This window comes from Strigops habroptila, chromosome 4 (assembly GCF_004027225.2).
Source record: "Strigops habroptila isolate Jane chromosome 4, bStrHab1.2.pri, whole genome shotgun sequence".
Taxonomy (NCBI): domain Eukaryota; kingdom Metazoa; phylum Chordata; class Aves; order Psittaciformes; family Psittacidae; genus Strigops; species Strigops habroptila.
In genome coordinates, this window is record NC_046358.1 from 69,644,616 (window position 1) to 69,664,348 (window position 19,733).

Consider the following 19,733-nt stretch of genomic DNA (forward strand, 5'->3'; position numbering starts at 1 on the left):
AGTGTCCCAAAACACTGTGAAAGGTTGGGAACAACTGAGTCAGGGCTGGGTATGATGAGATGACTCAGAGACACCCCTTAGACACTGAAGAAGAGCCACTGTAGATCATAAGCAGGAGGACAAAGGTGCGTTTGTTGTACCCAAACTTCTTTGCTATGCCGTTGCCAATACACCTCCCTTGTCCTGTTTACCACATGCTCAGCTGGCATAGCTACAAAAGCTCATTGATACAAGTTCCCTGGATGTCCTTGGCCCCAGGTTTTCGGGCAGGTTGATGGTGTGCAGAGCACTTGGAGGTCAGGGTAACCCAGGCACAACCAAGCATGTTCCACACTGGTGTGAGAGGCAGCCTCACCGTCTGTGGAGTAGGCAATCGCAGTCAGTGCAACGGCATGGGGGTGCATTTTCAGCTCCATCTCTGTCCTGGAAATGCTGAACACACGGATGGTGCCATCGCTGTACCCTGCCACTACATGCTGGCTCTCAGCTCCCCATGCAACGACGGGATGAGGCTTCCAGGCCAGGCACTGGCAGCTCTGCAAAGGAACCAGGGCAGAGGCCTGATGGCACAGCAAGGACAGCAGAACTGTGCAATCCAGTGCACTACAAGCTCCACCTACAAGTATTTCTCCAGCTTTATCTCCTCCGTGAGGACACAGCACTCCTTGCAATCCCAAGCAAGGATTCCTTCCTCCTGTGCCCTCTGTCAGGAGGAAGAGATTGATGTACCACAATTACCTGGTTGAGCACTTGGAACTGTACCACCAGCTCCATGCTGCTCAGAGACCAGATCCTCACGCTGCCGTCCTCCCCGCATGTTGCACAGTGAGTCTCATCAGGACTGAAGCACACTTCAGTCACCTGCAGCGAGAAACAAGATGGGGAACAGGGTTCTACAGACGCTCCTTTGCCCCTCTCATCCCCCCCAAGGACCTCTCCCACAGGAGGCATCAGCCAAGAAGCCCTAAAGGCAAAGGGAGGTGGGTGATTTGGTTTTGCACTTAAATTCTGGGCTGATAGCTAAGCTTGTAATGGAAATCAGTTAACCTAACCCCAAAGGTAGGACCAGGCACTGTGCAGCATAGGTCTACATAAAAAACCTTCTCTTCTACCATCTGAACCCTTTTTTCTAGAGCATAATGATACCCCAAAGCAACAGCAAAAGTCAGAAGAGTCATTCTTCACCTGGGTTTGGATTTTTTTATGTTTTTGGCAAAGAAAATGTTATCCACTATGGATGTCCAGCTGGCAAATAGAAACTGCAGCACTCAGTAATGAAGCCTTAGTGATTGCAAACTGCATCCTTGTGCTCCAGCAGAAAGGCCCACAGCTGCTCCCAGCCTTAGGCTGTTGAACACTGAGGGCTAAGAGTGGATGAGCTCAGACTTCTTGAGGCTGGACTCCTCAGTGTGACAGTTCCCTGTAGACTCCTCCATGTCATCCCATCAGCCCTGCAGCTCCCTGACCTCTCCAACGGTCAGACCAGGGAGTGCTGCTGCAGCCCACACGTGCTTCCCAGAGCATGGACAGCACACACACAGCACTTGCTGCTCTGTGGGACAAACCAACTCTAACCTTGTTCTTGTGGCCGCTGATCAGTCGGATGCTCGTGCTCTCTGTCCAACTGATGTACCACAGGGTTCCTGCCGTGGTGCCCACAATTCCCATTTCCAAAGAGTCATCAAAGGCTGCACTGACTATCGTCCCGTCAAGAGTGATCTCATGTTCTAGAAGGACCAAGTTAGTCCTGGAGGAAAGGAGGATGTGAGAAGGATGGGCTCAAACATTGGAATGGCCACTCTGCCTCCTTTAAATGCAATTTTCCAGTGAGCCCAGTCATGTGCTTGCAGCTAAATGGTTCAGTGAGGGGCTCCTCTACATTAACAGTGACTATTCTTGCATTTGCGCTACAACCATCTTTTATAGGAAAGATAAGAGAAGAAGGAAGAGACGGAAGAGATGGAAGAGAGAAGGAAGAGAAGGAAGAAAAAAAGAAGAAAGAAAAGAAAGAAAAAAAATAGAGGATGCAGCAGTGCGAGAGAAGAAACAGAGGCAATGTATTTTTACCAGTTCCTATTTCACCAGGAATTCCTACAAATCACTGACACAAACTTCAGGCATGCCAAACTCCACCCATTTCCAGTATTAAGAGGGTTCAGCTACCTGTGGCAAAAGTTCAGTAAAAAGATCCAGACAGAAAGCATCAGTAGTCACTGCATGGAGAGGAAAAGCTAAGGATGAAGAGCAACAGGAGCAGTGTGGTTGCAGGCAGAGCTGATGTCTGTCCGTGAAAAGCCACCTCTCAGACAGGTCCAGGGAGCTGCTGGATGAGGGGAAGAGCATCTCCAGAGCATGGTGAGACAGGCGCCAGGGCCACCACCTCCTACCTGGCATCGGGACCTTTCAGCCTCAGCTCCTGCACAGCGGCCACTGCCCACAGGCGGATGCGTTTCGCGTTGCTGCCGCTCAGCAGCCTGTTGTGCCGACACTCCAGCACACCTGGGAGACCACGGGGGGGGACAAAGGGCACCTGTGAACATCCACTGCTCCCAGCCATCACCCACCCTGTGCTCCTCACAGCCAGGCCACCGATTCATTCAGGCAGGGCAGTGTTTTTACAGACTAGAGGTGAACCCCCCAGGAAAACCAGGACCCTGAGGAAACCCAGCTCACAGAGCCATCACCACCCCATGCATCCTGCATCCGACACAGCAAACTCATTTTCCAAGCACAGCTGAAATTGGAGGTCTGCAAGCTCAATGCTTCTTTCCTTGTTACAGCCCCAAGAGATGCCCAGGGCACCTGCACCCACCGATCTCACCGTCATCGGCCTCCCACATCATGAAGCAGCGATTAGTCCCAGTGTCCCACACACAGATCTGGCCTGAGTTGGTCCCACTATAAAGAAGAGGGTCGACACCGTAACAGAGAGAGGTCAGCTCCACCGGCCCCAACACATCTGGGGCAGGGGCACAATGAACCTGCAGGAGCACAAAACACATCAAAGAGAATATGGTGCTTAACTACATTAGGGAAAATAACCCTCTTCCTGTCCTAAATTCATGTAGTTGATGCCTCAAATATAACTGAAAGCCACTCCTGACCAGCCAACATTATCTCCTTAAGAGAAATCATCAGCTCTCACAGACTCTGGAGGTAGAGTCTCCATCACACTCATCAGGGGCTTGGGAAAGAAGTCAGAGGTGGTAAATGCTCCATCCCTGGCAGTGTTCAAGGCCAGGTTGGATGGGGCTTGGAGCAACCTGCTCTAGTTCCAACCACGGCAGGGGGGTTGGAACTAGATGATCTTAAGGTCCCTTCCAACTCAAACCATTCTATGATTCTATGATCAGGAATTATAAAAGAAGGTAAAACTGAGGTTTACCTTGAGGTGGACATCAGCTCCCTGCTGCTCCAACAGCCAGAACATCACAGCTCCCTTCGCCACGCAGGCCAGTTCTCTGTGAGAAAAAGGACTAAAAGCCACATCATGGACTGGCTCCGAGATACAAGTTGACCACATGAGTTCATAAGTGTAGGTGTTCCACAGAGCAATGGTTTGATCGCTGTAGTCCCCTAGGTAGAACATGAAAGAGAGTAGGAGGAAATTCTGCAGCCTCAGGCTGCTCACAGCATATGCACTGTGCTCCTGCATCAGCTGTGTCACTCCCTCGTCCTCTTGTTTGGAGATGACTGCTGCAAACACCGTCCCAGGAGTGGATGCAGCTCCTTGCACACTCAGCAAAAGCTGCACGGTGTGATGGGTCCTTACCCAAGTTGAGGACAGCTATAACCATCACAACACTTCACAGTGGAGGTTGTAGCAAATCTGGCCCAGCAGAGGGTCTGCAGCCAGCGCTCAGTAAGGAGCAGGCAGAGCAGGTTTCCTGCTGTTTCTTCATCCTCAGGAGCTACTATACACCTCATGTGTGCCCCACACAAGCCCTCCGGTGGTACTGTGCACTCAGGGCTAACAATAGTCTGGAAATCAGAAGGGGATGTCACCTCTGCTGAGGTCACAGCTGAGATGGGAGCTGACCTGAACGGAAGCTGCTGTATCTGGGTGACAGAAGGCACCAGCCTTGGTGGTCGCAAACGTCCCCAGCTCCCAGACAGCTCTGGAGCACAGTGCTCTCCTGCTGCCTTGCCCAGGCTCCACAAGCTCAGTGGAGACTCTCAGCTTTTCTCTCCTCTGCAGCCCAGACCGGAGCTGGAGGAGGAGGCTGCTCTCCCACGCTGCTCCATGGAGAGCACAAAGCTCCTTCTCTCCAGCAAAGGCTGCTTTTTGCCAAGGGCAGACTCACCAGCCCAGAGCGAGCCTGTTGCCTGCTCCACAGGTCCTCTCTCATGCAAAACAAGAGCTTACTAATTGCATATTTGTCCTTTAAATGTCCCCTGCCTAAACTAAACAGACAGCTTGAGTGTTCATCTTGTGCTGGCACTGCTGCCTGGCAGGAGGCTCACAGTTTGAAGCCTGGCTACTTCTGTGCAATGCCACATGAGCAGCAATAAGCCCAGAAGAAGGCTTTTCCCTCTGGACACCATATATAGTAACTGGAAACTATTTATACAGGTTTAACAAGCACTTGTGAGCCAGAAGCAAGCTGTAACTTGAAGAAAAGCAAGCTACCTGGGGCAATGAGAAAGGACTGAAGGGGAGCTGGGGAAGCTCAGTATTCATGCACAGGGTGCATGATTCCCCTTGAAACAATGTCCTGGAACCACACTCAGCTGGAAAAAGTGCCTCTGCAGGCGGTCACTCCCAGGAAGATCCAAGATGACCTCCAGTTTTACATGCTGCATTATCCATTGCCCCAAGGCTACCAAGAAGCAGCTTCATAGCCACGAGCCTGGTACATGTGTCATGGTATTGTACAGTTATAGCATCACCCTCCCATGAGCTGTCTGCTGTAGGGCGCCCCACACCCCGTGTTATGGGTGTACTCACCGAGGGTGACAAGGAATCGATCATCCCGAGAGAATGCCATGGCTTGGACTTGGGTCTCATGGTGGAAGAGACTTGCTGTGCAAAGCCCATCCTGGACATTCCAGATGCAGATCTGACAGTGGGAGTCTCCATTCCTCTTTCCTGAGGCAGAGGCAAGAACCTAACAGAACAATATGTTGTCACTGAGACCTTGGTAAGTAATTAGAGACACTGTTAGTCTTAGAAACAATTAGTCTCAAATTAAAGTGACATGTTTGGCACATGGAAAATCCTGTGAGAACAACTGTCAGCTGATGGCAGGAGGGAACAGACCATCACCAGGAGGGACGGAGCAGCCTTTACTGCCATACTGAGCCAGCACAATGGATGAGGCTCCAATAAAGGAACAGGCTTCCCAGGAAGGTGGTGGAACCATCACCACTGGAAGTGTTCAAAAACCATGTAGATGAGGTGACATGGTTTAGAGGCCTTGGCAGTGCTGGGGAATGGTTGGACCTGATGATCTTCAAGGTCTTTTCCAACCTGGTTTATTCTTTGATTATATGAAAACCATTTATTGCATTGCCATAACCACAGGTCTCTACACAGAAGGAGGAACATACAAATAGGGTTTTAGCCTGTAACATTGCACTGTCCCAAAGCGACATGGACAAAACCCAGCCTGGGGCAGCAGAAGTTTCTCCTACCTGGGCATCATGGCTGACAGCGAGTGTGGAGATCTCCTCGGCATGGCCAAGCCAGTGATTCTGTGACCCTGAGTGCAGGTCTTCCACCACGATGATGCAGCCACAGGTGTAGGCGAAGAAGCCTTGTGGAGAAGGAGGAGATGGGATGTTTTCCTATAAAGGCTTCACATACAGCACCCACTACCTCACAATTCAGGCAAATTCTGGGGTTTGATAACAAGTAAAAGCTGACTCTTCTACACAACATGTCAGCATCCTGCCCATCAGGTTGGGAGTGGAATAAAGTCTCCCTTCCCCTAACCTGACCAAAGCAAAGCTGCTGGGCATCCCTCCAGTCTACAGGAAGGAGGAAAGATGGCCTTGGTGAGAGCTTTCCCTTCTGCTCTACCCACTCAACAACTGAAGCCTGACCTGCCTTTATTAACTAACATTTGCCAGTAGCAAAGAATCCCAGACTGGTTTGGGTTGGAAGGGCCCTTAAAGCTCATCCAGTTCCAACCCCCTGCCACAGGCAGGGACACCTTCCACTAGAGCAGGTTGCTCCAAGCCCCTGTGTCCAACCTGGCCTTGAACACTGCCAGGGATGGGGCAGCCACAGCTTCTCTGGGCAACCTGTGCCAGCGCCTCAGCACCCTCACAGGGAAGAGCTTCTGCCTAACATACAATCTCTAAGTATCCCCTCATTTAACTTGAATCCATTCCCCATTGTCCTGCCACTACATGTCCTTGTAAAAAGTCCCTCTCCAGATTTCTTGTCGGCCCCCTTAAGGTATTGAACGGTCTCCCCGGGCCTTCTGGATGAACAAAGCAGAATCAGAATCATAGAATCATACAACAGTTTGGGTTGGAAGGGACCTTCAAAGCTCATCTAGTCCAATCCCCCTGCCATGAGCAGGGACATCTTCAACTAGATCAGGTTGCCCAGAACCACATCCAGCCTGGCCTTGAACGTCTCCAGGGACGGTGCATCCACCACCTCTCTGGGCAACCTGTGCCAGTGTTTCACAGACTGGTTTGGGTTGGAAGGGACCAATCCCATTATTGCATTTTACCAACACAAAGAACCCCTGTGTTAAAGCAAAGACCCCAACCCAACAGCCAGAAGATCATAACCTGGCTCAGTACATCTCCCACCCCTCCAGAGCCTTCCTGGTGTACCTGTGTCCGGGTTCCACACCATATTCCCTCTGCCATTCCCATTGTAGCCGATCACTGCTTTCAGCTTCAAGACCTCACTGCCAGCTGGAGGAGGTAAGAAACTCTGCGAGAAAAATAGACATTGGCTTAAAATAAGCTCTAGAGGAATGGCCCAGGCAGGTACATTCAACACCCATGTGAGAAAACGCCTGAGTGCAAGCACACACACACGTCCTCCCGCACACAACACTCAAATTCATGCCAGCACTCACAGCATTCAGGTTCAGCACATCAACAGATGAATACCAAAGCGCACACACATACAAAAGGGAGATTGCACCAGCAAAACCAGGCACAGATGCTTTCACATGGGGCACAAACCAGGCTGGCAGGAACTGATTAGCAGCTGCTAATCCTGCTGGGAAAGAGTTTGGTGGGTTTTGCTCGCTTGGGGATGTAGATGTTTCAACAGGAAGACAGTGGGGAGGGGAAATGGTGCTGGGTAGAGGGACAGAGGAGCACAGTGAATAGCTTAGAGCTTAGGAAAAGGTTAAGTCTCTGGTTTATTGTTGCTCTGTTTGTTCACAGAGCCAGAGCTGGGCCTTGCCCATCCTCCCCACGCTCAATGGTTGCTTTCCCCAGCCTGCTCTGCCAACGCATCTGCTCACAAACACGGGTGTGAGATGAATCACTCCGCTGCTCACTCGTCTTTCCCTTTCAATAGCACATGCCATTTGCATTTGTTTGGAATAAAAATGTATGCAGATTTGCTGAACGGAAAAAGAATTGATCACAGCTCACTTTCCACTAGTCTGGAAAGATCCGCATGCAGAGGAGAAAGGGTAACTAACGTGAGGAGTTTCTAATTGAGCATCAGGCCCAGGGGTACATTTCGCAAACTGCTTTCAAGCAGAGAATAAAACAGGAACAGTTTGGAAAATCCACCTATCCCAGCCCCAAAATGTGCATTCACCACCTGCCCAAGTACAACTCTCACCTTGGGGAACACTGATGCTTTGAAGCAAGGAGTGAAATGCCGGTAGGAATCTGGGCGCACAGAGCACTGAGGCTTGGGGCTTGTGATCTCCTTTCTGAGTTCTGCCATACAGAGAAAGAAACAGTTGTTACCTCTGGGATGCTGCTCCTGAGAATGATTTGGGAGCAGCACCTGGGCTGTGGCCTGTGAGCTGCTCATATGCTGTGTATGTACCCAAACACAAACACAGGCTGTGGGAGACTGGATGGAACAGCCTGAGAAGGGCTTGGGGGGGTTGGTTGATGAGCAGCTGCTCCCCATGACCCAGCTTCAGTGAGCACTTGAGCCCAGAACCCCCGTGTGCTGGGCTGCATCCCCAGAGCATGAGCAGCAGGTCGAGGGAGGGAATTCTCCCCCTCTGCTGCGCTCTGGGGAGATCCCCCCTGCAGTCCTGATCCAGCTCTGGGGCAACAACACGAGGGACGTGGAGTGAGTCCAGAGGAGGCCACGGAGATGCTGCGAGGGCTGGAGCAGCTCTGCTCTGGAGCCAGGCTGAGAGAGCTGGGCTGGTTCAGCCTGGAGAAGAGAAGGCTCCTTAAGGGGAGACCTTAGAGCAGCTCCCAGTGCCTGAAGGGGCTACAAGAAAGCTGGAGAGGGGCTTTGGACAAGGGCCTGTAGGGACAGGCCAAGGGGGAATGGCTTTAACCTGCCAGAGGGGAGACTGAGATGAGCTCTTAGGCAGAAGTTCTTCCCTGTGAGGGTGCTGAGGCGCTGGCACAAGGTGCCCAGAGAAGCTGTGCCTGCCCCATCCCTGGCAGTGTTCAAGGCCAGGTTGGACACAGGGGCTTGGAGCAACCTGCTCTAGTGGAAGGTGTCCCTGCCCGTGGCAGGGGTTGGAACTGGATGAGCCTTAAGGTCCTTTCCAGCCCAAACCCATCTGGGATTCTATGTGTTTTCATACACACACAAGGCAAAAATCAGACTGTAGCATCAGATGTGCTCCTACACAACTGGCTGTAGGAAAAGCAGCAGCTTTCCATGAGTGAAGGAGGAACTTCCATCCCCCCCTTCACCCTGCTCAGCCACACCACACTGCAACCAGCCTCTGGGCATCCATGCTGTGTCCCCTGGGCATTGTTGTGAAAGCATAAGCCACTCAGCTAGAAAGACATCCTTGACAGAAGAAGCAGAGGCACAGTTTTGTGTTGAAGCTTTCTAACAGCTCCTGCCTGGGGCTGAGCGCTGGCAGCTGCCTGCTCTGGCAGCTCGCCACCAACTGCTGCAGCTTTGAGGCTGTACATCTATTAATAGAGACACAGGGAGCTTTAATAGAATGTGCCACTTAGAGACGATATTGGCTGCAAGCTGAACAGGAGCTTCTGGTGTGCCTAGAAGCAATAGCAGGGAAAGAGCCAGAAGAAACAAGCAGTCTTGGGGATTAATGTGAGCTTCTCTCAATACTGACTTCCCTTGGTAAATCACACCCAAAGGGAGAGCCCCAGAGTTGCTGCCCTTCACCTCACAACTCTGAGCACATGTCCGGGTCTATCTGTGCCACATTAATGCTCTTCATTTTTCAGGGATAGACCAAGCTGCCTGTGCATACTGTGTCCCAAAGGAGTCAAGCTCTGTACAAGATGGCAATACCCCTGACTTACCACTTGCCAATGCTCCAGGAGACCTCGAGCTCTCTTGCCTCTCTTTGGGCCTCACCACAACGAGCTCCTTATTCCTCACTGGCTCCACCACAAGGACCGAGGCATCTTTGTCTCCATTCACCACCATCCTGCTGCCGCCTGGCAGATCTGCTTCCTCCTCTTTGTCTGACTCGGAGAAGATACCTGGTGGGAGGAGAGAGCCACCGTGTCCTTCAGGACTGCCTCATGTGTGACCGACCCTTTGATTTCTGCCAGTGTCATCCTCCTGCTATGTGTAACAGCCCATCTGTTCAGGTGTAGGGCAAAGCAGACATTTCCTACCAGGTATGTCCAACAAGGTATTTACTGTAGCCCTCAGAGAAGCTGTGCCAGCAGCTTAGTACATGGAGGAGAGCAGAGGATAAAGCAGTGCTGAAGCCCAATGCCTATGGCTGGCTTTGTCCAGCTTAGGGGAAGAAAAGCACAGCCTGGTTTGTCAGTCTGCAGGAAGGGGATCACAGGTAGGGATGGCTCCAAGGATACTGCTCAACTACACAAGGAATTTTTCCTAAAACAAGATTATTTTTCCCCTTTCCTGCAAGCAGCTCCTCTTACTTTGACATCCTGCTTGGTGGACAGAGCTGACATCCAAACACGGTGGTGAGGACAGCAATGGAAGAGGCACTGCCTGCCGAGGCGTCTCAGAGGCATCCTTCAGCTTCTCAGAGCCGCATTCTGTGAAAATAAAAGGGTTTGTGTAATTTCCTTCATCTCTTAGATTCCCTCATCCTCTTGGGTTGATCGATGATGATACCTCCAAGCTCATTTCTCCAGCTTCCTCCTACACCAGAGAAGCCACTTTTCCTCTGCCCTTCAAGAAAGAATCACAGAATCAACTAGGTTGGAAAAGACCCTTAAGATCAAGTCCAACCTTTACCCCAGGACTGCCAAGTCCACCACTAAAACATGTCACTAAAGAGAGGGATGGAAAGAGAGAGGGGAACAATGAGGGCAAGGAAAAAGAAGACAGAAGAGATGGTGGCAGGGAAAGACAGAAGGCAAAAGCTGAAAGACCTAACAGAAAACCCAGAGCAGCTCTGCTCAGAACATCCCCTCCCTGGCAGACTCCTACTGAGAGGTGCTAGTTAGAGACCATACTTTAGGGCTAGTTAGCTGGTTACCCCACTCCCCACCCTGCTGCTATGTAAATCCCTAAGGGAAGGAACCAAAAAAACCCCAACCCCTACCCTCTGCCATGATGAGCTGCCAGTGTCAACTCATGAGAGGAGGCAAACTCACCTGGTCCTAGCAGCGGAACGGACTCAGAGGAACGAAGCCTGGAAAAGGCAGGAGAGTGGCATTACACCAAGAGAGGATGGGGCAGGGGAGTAAGGGGAGGCAAGGGAAGGCTCTGCCCAGCACCAAGCACTTACCCAGCTGGTGGTGACCTCTTCTCAGGCAGAGCTAGGAAATCCCATAGGAAGATGGCATCTCCAACACTGATGACATGCCGCTGGTCTGGGGTGAAGGCAACCTGGCGCACTGGCTCTGAGTGCCCGATGTACACCTGGGAGAGAACATGCATTGAACTTCAACACCAAGCCTGTCCTATCAGCATGGTGGTTACTCCACTCCCTGCCCTCACAGCCAGTGTCTACACACCTCAGCAGATCCTCTCAGAGGCCAGCAGCACACCTACAGTGCTCAGACCTAGGGCTGATGAACCTAGGATTGACCTTCCTCACGCTCATCTGGAGAAGCAAGCAGGAGCTGAAAACCCCCAAGATCTAAAACTAGCTCTCAATAGCTCTTGAAACACAGGGCAAGACATTTTCTTATCTGGGTGGCTCTGTCCCCAGCAGAGGTCACACCTACCTCTGTCCTTCCCAGAGGGTCTCACTAAGCGCGGTGCTTTGGCAGCCCAGCCTCTGCTTGATGCCAAGTGTTATTACAACATAGGAATAGTGCTGCATTTTGTAGAATCCCAGACTGGTTTGGGTTGAAGGGACTTTAAAGCTCATCCAGTTCCAACCCCCTGCCACGGGCAGGGACACCTTCCACTAGAGCAGGTTGCTCCAAGCCCCTGTGTCCAACCTGGCCTTGAACACTGCCAGGGATGGGGCAGCCACAGCTTCTCTGGGCAACCCGTGCCAGCGCCTCAGCACCCTCACAGGGAAGAACTTCTGCCTAAGAGCTCATCTCAGTCTCCCCTCTGTCAGGTTAAAGCCATTCCCCCTTGGCCTGTCCCTACAGGCCCTTGTCCAAAGCCCCTCTCCAGCTTTCTTGTAGCCCCTTCAGGCACTGGAGCTGCTCTAAGGTCTCCCCTTAAGGAGCCTTCTCTTGTCCAGGCTGAACAAGCCCAGCTCTCTCAGCCTGGCTCCAGAGCAGAGCTGCTCCAGCTGGACAAACAGGGACACTGGGCCAAATCCCACAGAGGGCATTGGCTGCTCTCTTCTCCATGGGTTTAGAAATACAATAGCAACCCCTTCCCTCCCTTTGTGGGCAGTACCTGGAAGTTGTTATTGGAGCGCATCTGATAGTCCCACACCTTGATGACTTTGTCACCAGCAGTGAGCAGGTACCTGCCATCCTCACTCAATGCCAAGGAAGAACAGGACAGCTTGTGCACAGGAGACACCTGAGGACAAGAAACAGCACCAGCAGCATTAACTGAGCTAGCTCACATCCTTACTTATGCTTCAGCAAGAAGACAGGAACGTGACAACACTGAAAACAAGGACAAGCTCAGGCTCACCCTGAGCATGACCGCACCAGGATAGCTAGAGGTTATCATCCTTCTTTGAAGCCTGTGAACTCCAGGATGAGCTCTTTTCTCATTTCCCCTGCTACAGTGACATGACATTCCCAAGCCTCCTATGACACGGGACCTCAGTGCATGAATTTCACAGTGTCCTACCTCTCGCACCAGTCGTCCCGTTTTTGCATCAAGCACAAGGATTTTATTGGAAGAAGTGGCCACCAGGAGCTCGCCTCGAGGCACAGGAGCAAAGCAGACTCCCACTGCAGAGTCCAAGGCTGTGCTGTTCAAATCGAGGATGCTGATGTCCACCCTCAGCAGCTGTCAAACAAGAAGCTACTGAACAAATACTGGAGCAAATACTGCAGAAGCCTCAGGATTGCTCTCATGGCTGTCCCAGCACGAGGCTATGGAACCCCCACAGACCCTTCCCTTCCCCCCTAATGGGGGGCTACAGGGTCCAGGCAATGTCCCTGCTGCCCAGGAGAGCAGCTCACAAAGAGAAGTTGGAGCTGAGAGTCTACACAACACTTCTCCAAACTATCTTTCTAGAGGGGATTGAAGCTGGAGAAGAAACCTTCATAGAATCATAGAATGGTTTGTGTTGGAAGGGACCTTAAAGACCATCTAATTCCAATCCCCTGCCATGAAGGGGGTTGACTTTGTTGTTTCTGTCTCACAGAATGGAAAACCAACCTCACTGTAAGCACCCTGAGGAAGTGTCTGCTGTGCAGGAAGGGCCCTCTCCAACACTGCTTGTGCCCAAAGCCCTTGATCCATCTCATGTGATGTAGCCCATGGGAATTGCCCTTCCTGTCCACAGCACCCTGCAGCCCATGCAGCCCTCCCACCCTCCCCCAGGACAAGGGGAGCCTGCTGGGTACCTCATCCAGTGAGCAAGCCTCCATCACGGTCACAACATACTTGCAGGGCCCCACGAAGGCAAGGAGACGGCTGTCCCCACTGACCACCAGCGCGTCCGGACCGCTCCCCGCGTCCCAGGCCACCACGTTGCCTGAGGGCCACAGCAAGAAAGAATGAAGAGAGGAGCAAAGCCCACGCTGCAGCCAGCTCACCCTGTGATGGTGCTGCTGGCCCTGCAGCTTCTCCTGCCTCTCAATCAGCCCCGGCTTAACGTTCTGACCTCAGAAAGAAGCAACCTCTGTTGCAGAAGATACTACACATTTTATCTGCAACACTCAAAGTTGCAGACCTCAAAGACAAGGTCTGGAGTCATGGCTCGTTGCCTGACTGAACGTGTGGTGTTTTCAGGGAGAGCAGAACAAAGTCAAGGAAATACAACGGATTTTAGTGTTTCTTTTTTAACGTTACAAGAAGCTGTGACAAGGAGCTGTGAATGTGAGGTCTCGGCTGCAGCCTGGGCGTCTGAACCCTGTGTGGAATGAAGTCAAGTGCCAAACCCCTCTGTGCTGATGTCAGCCCAGCGGGCAGAGAGACCCAAAGGTCTAAAACTCACCGAAATCACAGCAGTCCTTGGTATTTATTCCATTGCCAAAATTCCACTGTTCTGTCCCTGGAACATGGCCAGGCAGTGAACAGGGTTTCAGAGCACAGTCAACATGTGAAGGTCCAGCTGCAGCAGTGATGCTAAACTTGGGTGATTTATCTCTCCAAGCCCCTATTCCTTTTCACCTACTTCAAGAACACTTTTCTTGGGGCAGGATCCTCCTCTTTGTACAATAATGGAACTCCCTTTCCCTGCCCAAGCTTGTCCTGCTGCCACAGCTCATTTCAAAAGGGTGAATTAGAAGTGACATTAATGTTTCCAAACTGCCTTGCCCCTGTACTGCTTCCCCTGACTGCAGCTCTCCATCTTCTGTGATCACCAGCACAGCTGAAGGCAGGATTAGGGAAATGATCCAGTTTAAACAAACTGCACATCCGCAGAATGGAAGGATTCAGGGCTTGGGCATAAATAAGTCTCTGTGATTCCAGCCCGTTCACAAAATCATAACACCAAGCAAATGGAGAGTGTTTGAATCGGGAGGGCTAGGGAAGGGTTGGCACTCACAAGTGTTTGCTCACACATAAACACAAATGTCACAGCTCAGAAGATTCATCAGAAAAGCTCTCTGAGTTGGGTTTGGGTTTGGTGCTAGGTTGCCTGTGCTCATAAAAGGAGAAAGGCAACCCACAGTCCCAGCGTCTTACCCAGGACTCTCAAGACATGGCTTTTCTGTGTCATGCAGCTGTAAAGAGCAAGACTTCCCTGCAAACAGGAGCTGAACATGAAATTGCCATCTGGAGAGAAGGTCAGCCCAGTGATGACAGTGCAGTGCTGCCTGCAAAAAGGTAGAAAACATGAAACAGGGGAGGGGAAAGAACAAACCAACTAACTGCCAGAAAACAGGAGCAATGTTGAGTGCAACATGGTGAAGAACCCAGGAGAACAAAGTAATCAGGGGCATGACCCCACCATGCTCATGCCTGCAGCAGCCCAGGACAATCAACACTCCAACTTTATGGAAAACTGAGCAGCAAGCTCAGCACTCCAGCTATCCATGGGATGTGCTCCCTCTCCCTTTGGAGCATCCTCTGCTTCCCACATTGCAGCTTGCAAGAGCTCCCTGTTCAGCTGCTCTCTAGGACAAGTTTTCCTACTGTGGGCCAACTGTCCAATGGGAAGTTACAAAGAAAGCCCTTGGAGCTTTCCCAGGTTGGACTTTTCCCACCCAGAGCAGGCTACCTCTGCCTGCACACCACTCAGCTGGGACATGAGGATTGTCAAGCCAAAGAAAAGCACCTTTCCCACCTCCATGATTATCACTGTGGCTCTTGCCAGGACAGCCCTTACTTGTGCTCCACCAGGAGACTGGAGGTGGCGAGGCTGAAGGTCCACACCATCCCATTGTCAAAGCCACAGGCCAGGATCTGCTGGGTAGGGTGAAAGGCCACAGCACATGGTGTTCCCTCTGCAGCTGTGAAGTCGTACAGCTGTGGGGAAGAGACACACCACAGGCATGAAGTAGGATAAAGCTCAACCTGGCATCTGTACCCAACAACTAAACAGCCTCAGACCTCCACCATGAGCATGTCCCACAACAGAAATCTGGTCCTGCCTGGATAGATATGAAGCCCAGTGAAGTCTTGGATTTGTGGGCATTTAGATAAAACCCTTGGTTATTATGCTTCTTGTTAAAAAGCAATATTCTACATGAAATCTGAGCTATTTACAAGGGCCTATAGGGACAGGCCAAGGGGGAATGGCTTTAACCTGCCAGAGGGGAGATTAAGATGGGATCTCAGGCCGAAGTTCTTCTCTGTGAGGGTGCTGAGGCGCTGGCACAGGGTGCCCAGAGAAGCTGTGGCTGCCCCATCCCTGGCAGTGTTCAAGGCCAGGTTGGACACAGGGGCTTGGAGCAACCTGCTCTAGTGGAAGGTGTCCCTGCCTGTGGCAGGGGGTTGGAACTGGATGAGCTTTAAGGTCCCTTCCAACCCAAACCAGTCTGGGATTCAAAAGATGAAGGAAATGGAAATACTGTTGTTTAACAAAACCTTCAGGAGCTAAGACCAAACTATGCATTAAGCTAAACCTTTCAGAATTCCATTATTCTAGAGGATTTCTTGCCCATGCCTCTTATGCTCCAGGGAGGACATTTAAGGGCTCTTGAACTGTGGAGCTTTGGTAACTGGACCAAACAGAGACTAGGAAGACTATTAATACATACAAGACACCTTCTGAGTCTCATCTGACCCACCTGCTGCATGGAGACGAGGTCCCAGACCCGGATGGTGCTGTCCTGAGACACCGTTGCCATCTGCTTCCAAACCCCCTCCATGGAGAATGCCAGAACAGAGTCCCCATGAGAGCGCATGAGGGTGTTGGAGTCCCAGGACTGGAGATCCAGGTAGCCCAGATACCCAGCAGCCGTCGTGCACAAGATTCTGCGGCCGTCCGGGCTGATGCACACACAAGTCACCGGAGCCTCTTGCTCTGGGGAGAGACCCAGGAGTCAGCAACCCCCCCCTGGAAAAGGAGCAGGAGCAGCTGGAACACAGCTACCAAACCAGATTCACATTCAGGAAAGTAATGCGCATCCCACCACCTGAAGATTGGATGCTTGCAGGTCTGAGTTTAGTGATAAATTCATCTCTGCCCTTTCTAGAAGTCCCTGGGCTCTGCTGTTATGGTGGTTGTTTCAAAAAGAGTGAAGAACTGCTTAATTTTTCCCCTAATTTTCCATGGACAGATGAGCCATGGGTACAAGGGCAGAAAAATCAAGACAGAGTGCCTGTGCTCACTCAGGAGATCCTGCCTTTCTTCTATAAGTTACAAGAATGAACATCAATAAAGCTCGTTGAAGTAGAAGACTTGAAGCCAGTCACCCCACCTGACAGCAGGCACAAAAGATGCCTGAGAATTGCTTTAGGAGACATGGCAGTGGAGCTCTGGCTTCACAGCAGCAGGCTGATAGAGATGTGGAGCTCACAAGCTCCCAGCTCTACTCACCTGCCTCTGCAACAACAGCTGAGAAGTCCAGTGGCCACAGCCGCAGGTAGCCATCTTCTGAACCGGTGGCACAGAAGTGTGAGGAGATGCTAATGCTGTTTATAGCAATCCCAGCACCTGAAAACCCAAAAAACAAGAGCACCTTGTACAGTTGGAACAAGAAAATTCAGACTGAGGGTTGCCCCATCCCAGAACAGAGTCCAACAGTCCACCTGCACCAGCGGCTGAAGCCTCAGAAGCAGCAGCGCCCAGGAATCCCATAGTGATAGGGATAGGCTGAAGAGTCTCAACAGCCCCTGCCAGGTCTTAGACCATGTCCAGTCCCTCTCCCTTTCCAGCATTCCTCTTTCCCTCAGCAGTGAGCTCACAGCCCAGAACCCCACTGTGTGCTGGGCTGCATCCCCAGAGCGTGAGCAGCAGGTCGAGGGAGGGGATTCTCCCCCTCTGCTGCGCTCTGGGGAGAACCCCCCTGCAGTCCTGATCCAGCTCTGGGGCAACAACACAAGAGGGACGTGGAGCTGTTGGAGCGAGTCCAGAGGAGGCCACGGAGATGCTGTGAGGGCTGGAGCAGCTCTGCTCTGGAGCCAGGCTGAGAGAGCTGGGCTGGTTCAGCCTGGAGAAGAGAAGGCTCCTTAAGGGGAGACCTTAGAGCAGCTCCCAGTGCCTGAAGGGGCTACAAGAAACCGGGAGAGGGGCTTTGGACAAGGGCCTGTAGGGACAGGCCAAGGGGGAATGGCTTTAACCTGCCAGAGGGGAGATTGAGATGGGATCTTAGGTTCTTCCCTGTGAGGGTGCTGAGGCGCTGGCACAGGTTGCCCAGAGAAGCTGTGGCTGCCCCATCCCTGGCAGTGTTCAAGGCCAGGTTGGACACAGGGGCTTGGAGCAACCTGCTCTAGTGGAAGTTGTCCCTGCCCGTGGCAGGGGGTTGGAGCTGGATGATCTTAAGGTCCTTTCCAACCCAAACCCATCTGGAATTCTACGATTCTAAAACTGGGGGTTTGATTCAGATATAAAGTCCACTGGTCAAAGCACTGGTGAGAGCCAACACTGGTACCAGGAGGACACCCAAGGACATCATTTCATCTCCTCTTGGGTGCTTTCTCACCCATGAAGCGAGAACCACAGTTACACACCTCTCAAAGGGGCTTGCCCTAGATTAATCAGCTCAATTTGCCAAAGCAAACTGGGCACTATGTTTTGAGATATCAGAGCAATCACACTTGAAAGTGAATTATTCCTGCTGTTAAAAATCAGTGGAAGAGCTGAAAGCTGCACTGCTTTGTACACAGCAACAAAGACTTCCCAAACACTCTGCACAGGCTGACGAGTGAAAAACATCCCCAAATTCATCTTTTTTTACTGGGCTGCTTAGCTTTTTTTCCATCTCTACATTAAGACTCCCATCAGCAAATTAAGACTTGTTTCAAGTTTCTAAAAGTAGTGTTTCTCTGAAAGTGCAATCACCATTTTAGATGCTAAAATTCTTCCTTAAAATGATGCTTTGATGTATTAAGGAGGATTATTTGAGGTACTTAGAAAGGAAATAGCTACCAATGCTCTAATCGGCCCAAAATAACCCTTAGCAGTAGGTAAACTGCTGGTTTATTTTACCAGGGAGGTGAGTTCATTTCTGCCCCCCAATGATGGCGGGTGCTCGTGGCTGGTCCCTCCTCCCTGCAGATGCTCCTACCTGCCTTGTCCAGCCGCTGGCAGTCCCAGAGCGGTGCGGGCAGCAGCCGCCGCGCACTCCGCACGCTCACGTTCTCGTAGTCCACCTCCAAGATGTGGCCGCTCTTGCTGCAGACAAAGCTGTAGAGGAGAAAGATCCCTGCTCTGGTACTTAAGCTCTGCTTAACCAGGGTTAAAGAGGGGCTGTGTCAGCGTGGTTTAGTAAAAACCCAGCTTGGTTTAGTCATTTAACTGCCTGATGGAAAGCAATTCTGGTTCATGGCAATATAATTGGCCAGCTAGGTCCAAGGGCAAATCTACAACCAAGTCAGAGCTTCCCACTTTATTTCCTGTCCTTTTGAAAGGTTAATTAGCAAAAGAGCTAAAGGCTCAGCATAGAGCTTAGAATGGAACCTCTCTGCCATAGGACACAGCCCCAGGGAAGCCAGGGCCAGCTGAGCTGACAGCTCTGCAATTGTGGAACAGTATGTGGTAGCAACAAAGGTCTGGCTCTGATGATTAAAATAAAACAAGGAGGGAAAAAGTTGTGTATCTGTCTATATGCAAGAGGCTATGCACCACACTGCCAACAGAGAGCAAAACACAAGCCTCAGGTGGGGGAGAAATTCATTAAATATGGCAAAACATCAGTATAGAAATCACAGAATCATGGAATGGTTTGGGCTAGAGGGAACCTTAAAGCTCATCCAGTCCCAACCCCCTGCCACGGGCAGGGACACCTTCCACTAGAGCAGGTTGCTCCAAGCCCCTGTGTCCAACCTGGCCTTGAACACTGACAGGGATGGGGCAGCCACAGCTGCTCTGGGCAACCTGTGCCAGCGCCTCAGCACCCTCACAGGGAAGAACTTCTGCCTAAGAGCTCATCTCAATCTCCCCTGTTTAAGTTTGAACCCATTCCCTTGTCCTATAACTACTGTCCCTGATGAAGAGAATGGCAAGAGGAAAATCATGTTTCTTGGGCTGTTCTCAAGCAGCCAAATCTCTTTTGGGAAGCAAAGTGTGCCGAGCCAGAGAGAAGCTCTCCCAGCTCCAAGAGGCACCCGATTTTAGAAGGAAAACCCTGTGCTCATGCAGAGAATGCCAAAGCATCCCTCCCAGCTGGCACCCCAGTGATTCCCTCAGCCCCTTACAATGTGCGGTCCTCACGCTCCCGCTCAGCTGCGTGTCCCTCCTGGAAGGCCAGGCCAGTGAACTCCAGGGAATGGTACTCGCCCAGGTCGACAGGACAGGAGCGCAGCACTCCGCTCCGCACTCGCCACAGCCTGATGTTGTCCCAGCCACATGACACCATCCTGTCATGGGAGAGGCTACGTGAGCACCAGGGTAGGACTCTCCCAATGACAGGCCAGTGCCCCAAGGTCCACCAGGTACCAGTGAGGACTGAGAACAGGAACACAGCACCACGATTCACCCCCAGCTGTGCCAGAACCA

The 19,733-nt window shown here is 51.6% G+C and overlaps 1 protein-coding gene across 4 annotated transcripts in view; it reads right to left on the reverse strand.

Annotated features, from left to right (window-relative positions):
- The window catches only part of LOC115606334 (mitochondrial Rho GTPase 2), a 46,763-nt gene that overhangs the window by 16,554 nt on the left and 10,476 nt on the right, over positions 1-19,733 (reverse strand). For all 4 annotated transcript variants that reach the window (XM_030482093.1, XM_030482088.1, XM_030482089.1 and 1 more), the window contains 24 exons: positions 19,433-19,594; positions 18,304-18,422; positions 16,614-16,730; positions 15,862-16,097; positions 14,958-15,097; positions 14,315-14,445; positions 13,027-13,157; positions 12,302-12,463; positions 11,894-12,022; positions 10,818-10,951; positions 10,684-10,721; positions 10,199-10,255; positions 10,000-10,119; positions 9,406-9,588; positions 7,769-7,869; positions 6,793-6,895; positions 5,635-5,756; positions 4,949-5,108; positions 3,386-3,576; positions 2,813-2,981; positions 2,388-2,499; positions 1,576-1,747; positions 739-861; positions 356-536 (listed from right to left, as the gene is read on the reverse strand). In XM_030482093.1, coding sequence (XP_030337953.1) covers positions 356-536; positions 739-861; positions 1,576-1,747; positions 2,388-2,499; positions 2,813-2,981; positions 3,386-3,576; positions 4,949-5,108; positions 5,635-5,756; positions 6,793-6,895; positions 7,769-7,869; positions 9,406-9,588; positions 10,000-10,119; positions 10,199-10,255; positions 10,684-10,721; positions 10,818-10,951; positions 11,894-12,022; positions 12,302-12,463; positions 13,027-13,157; positions 14,315-14,445; positions 14,958-15,097; positions 15,862-16,097; positions 16,614-16,730; positions 18,304-18,422; positions 19,433-19,594 — 3,293 coding nt within the window. The remainder of the gene's footprint in view (positions 1-355; positions 537-738; positions 862-1,575; positions 1,748-2,387; positions 2,500-2,812; positions 2,982-3,385; positions 3,577-4,948; positions 5,109-5,634; positions 5,757-6,792; positions 6,896-7,768; positions 7,870-9,405; positions 9,589-9,999; positions 10,120-10,198; positions 10,256-10,683; positions 10,722-10,817; positions 10,952-11,893; positions 12,023-12,301; positions 12,464-13,026; positions 13,158-14,314; positions 14,446-14,957; positions 15,098-15,861; positions 16,098-16,613; positions 16,731-18,303; positions 18,423-19,432; positions 19,595-19,733) is intronic.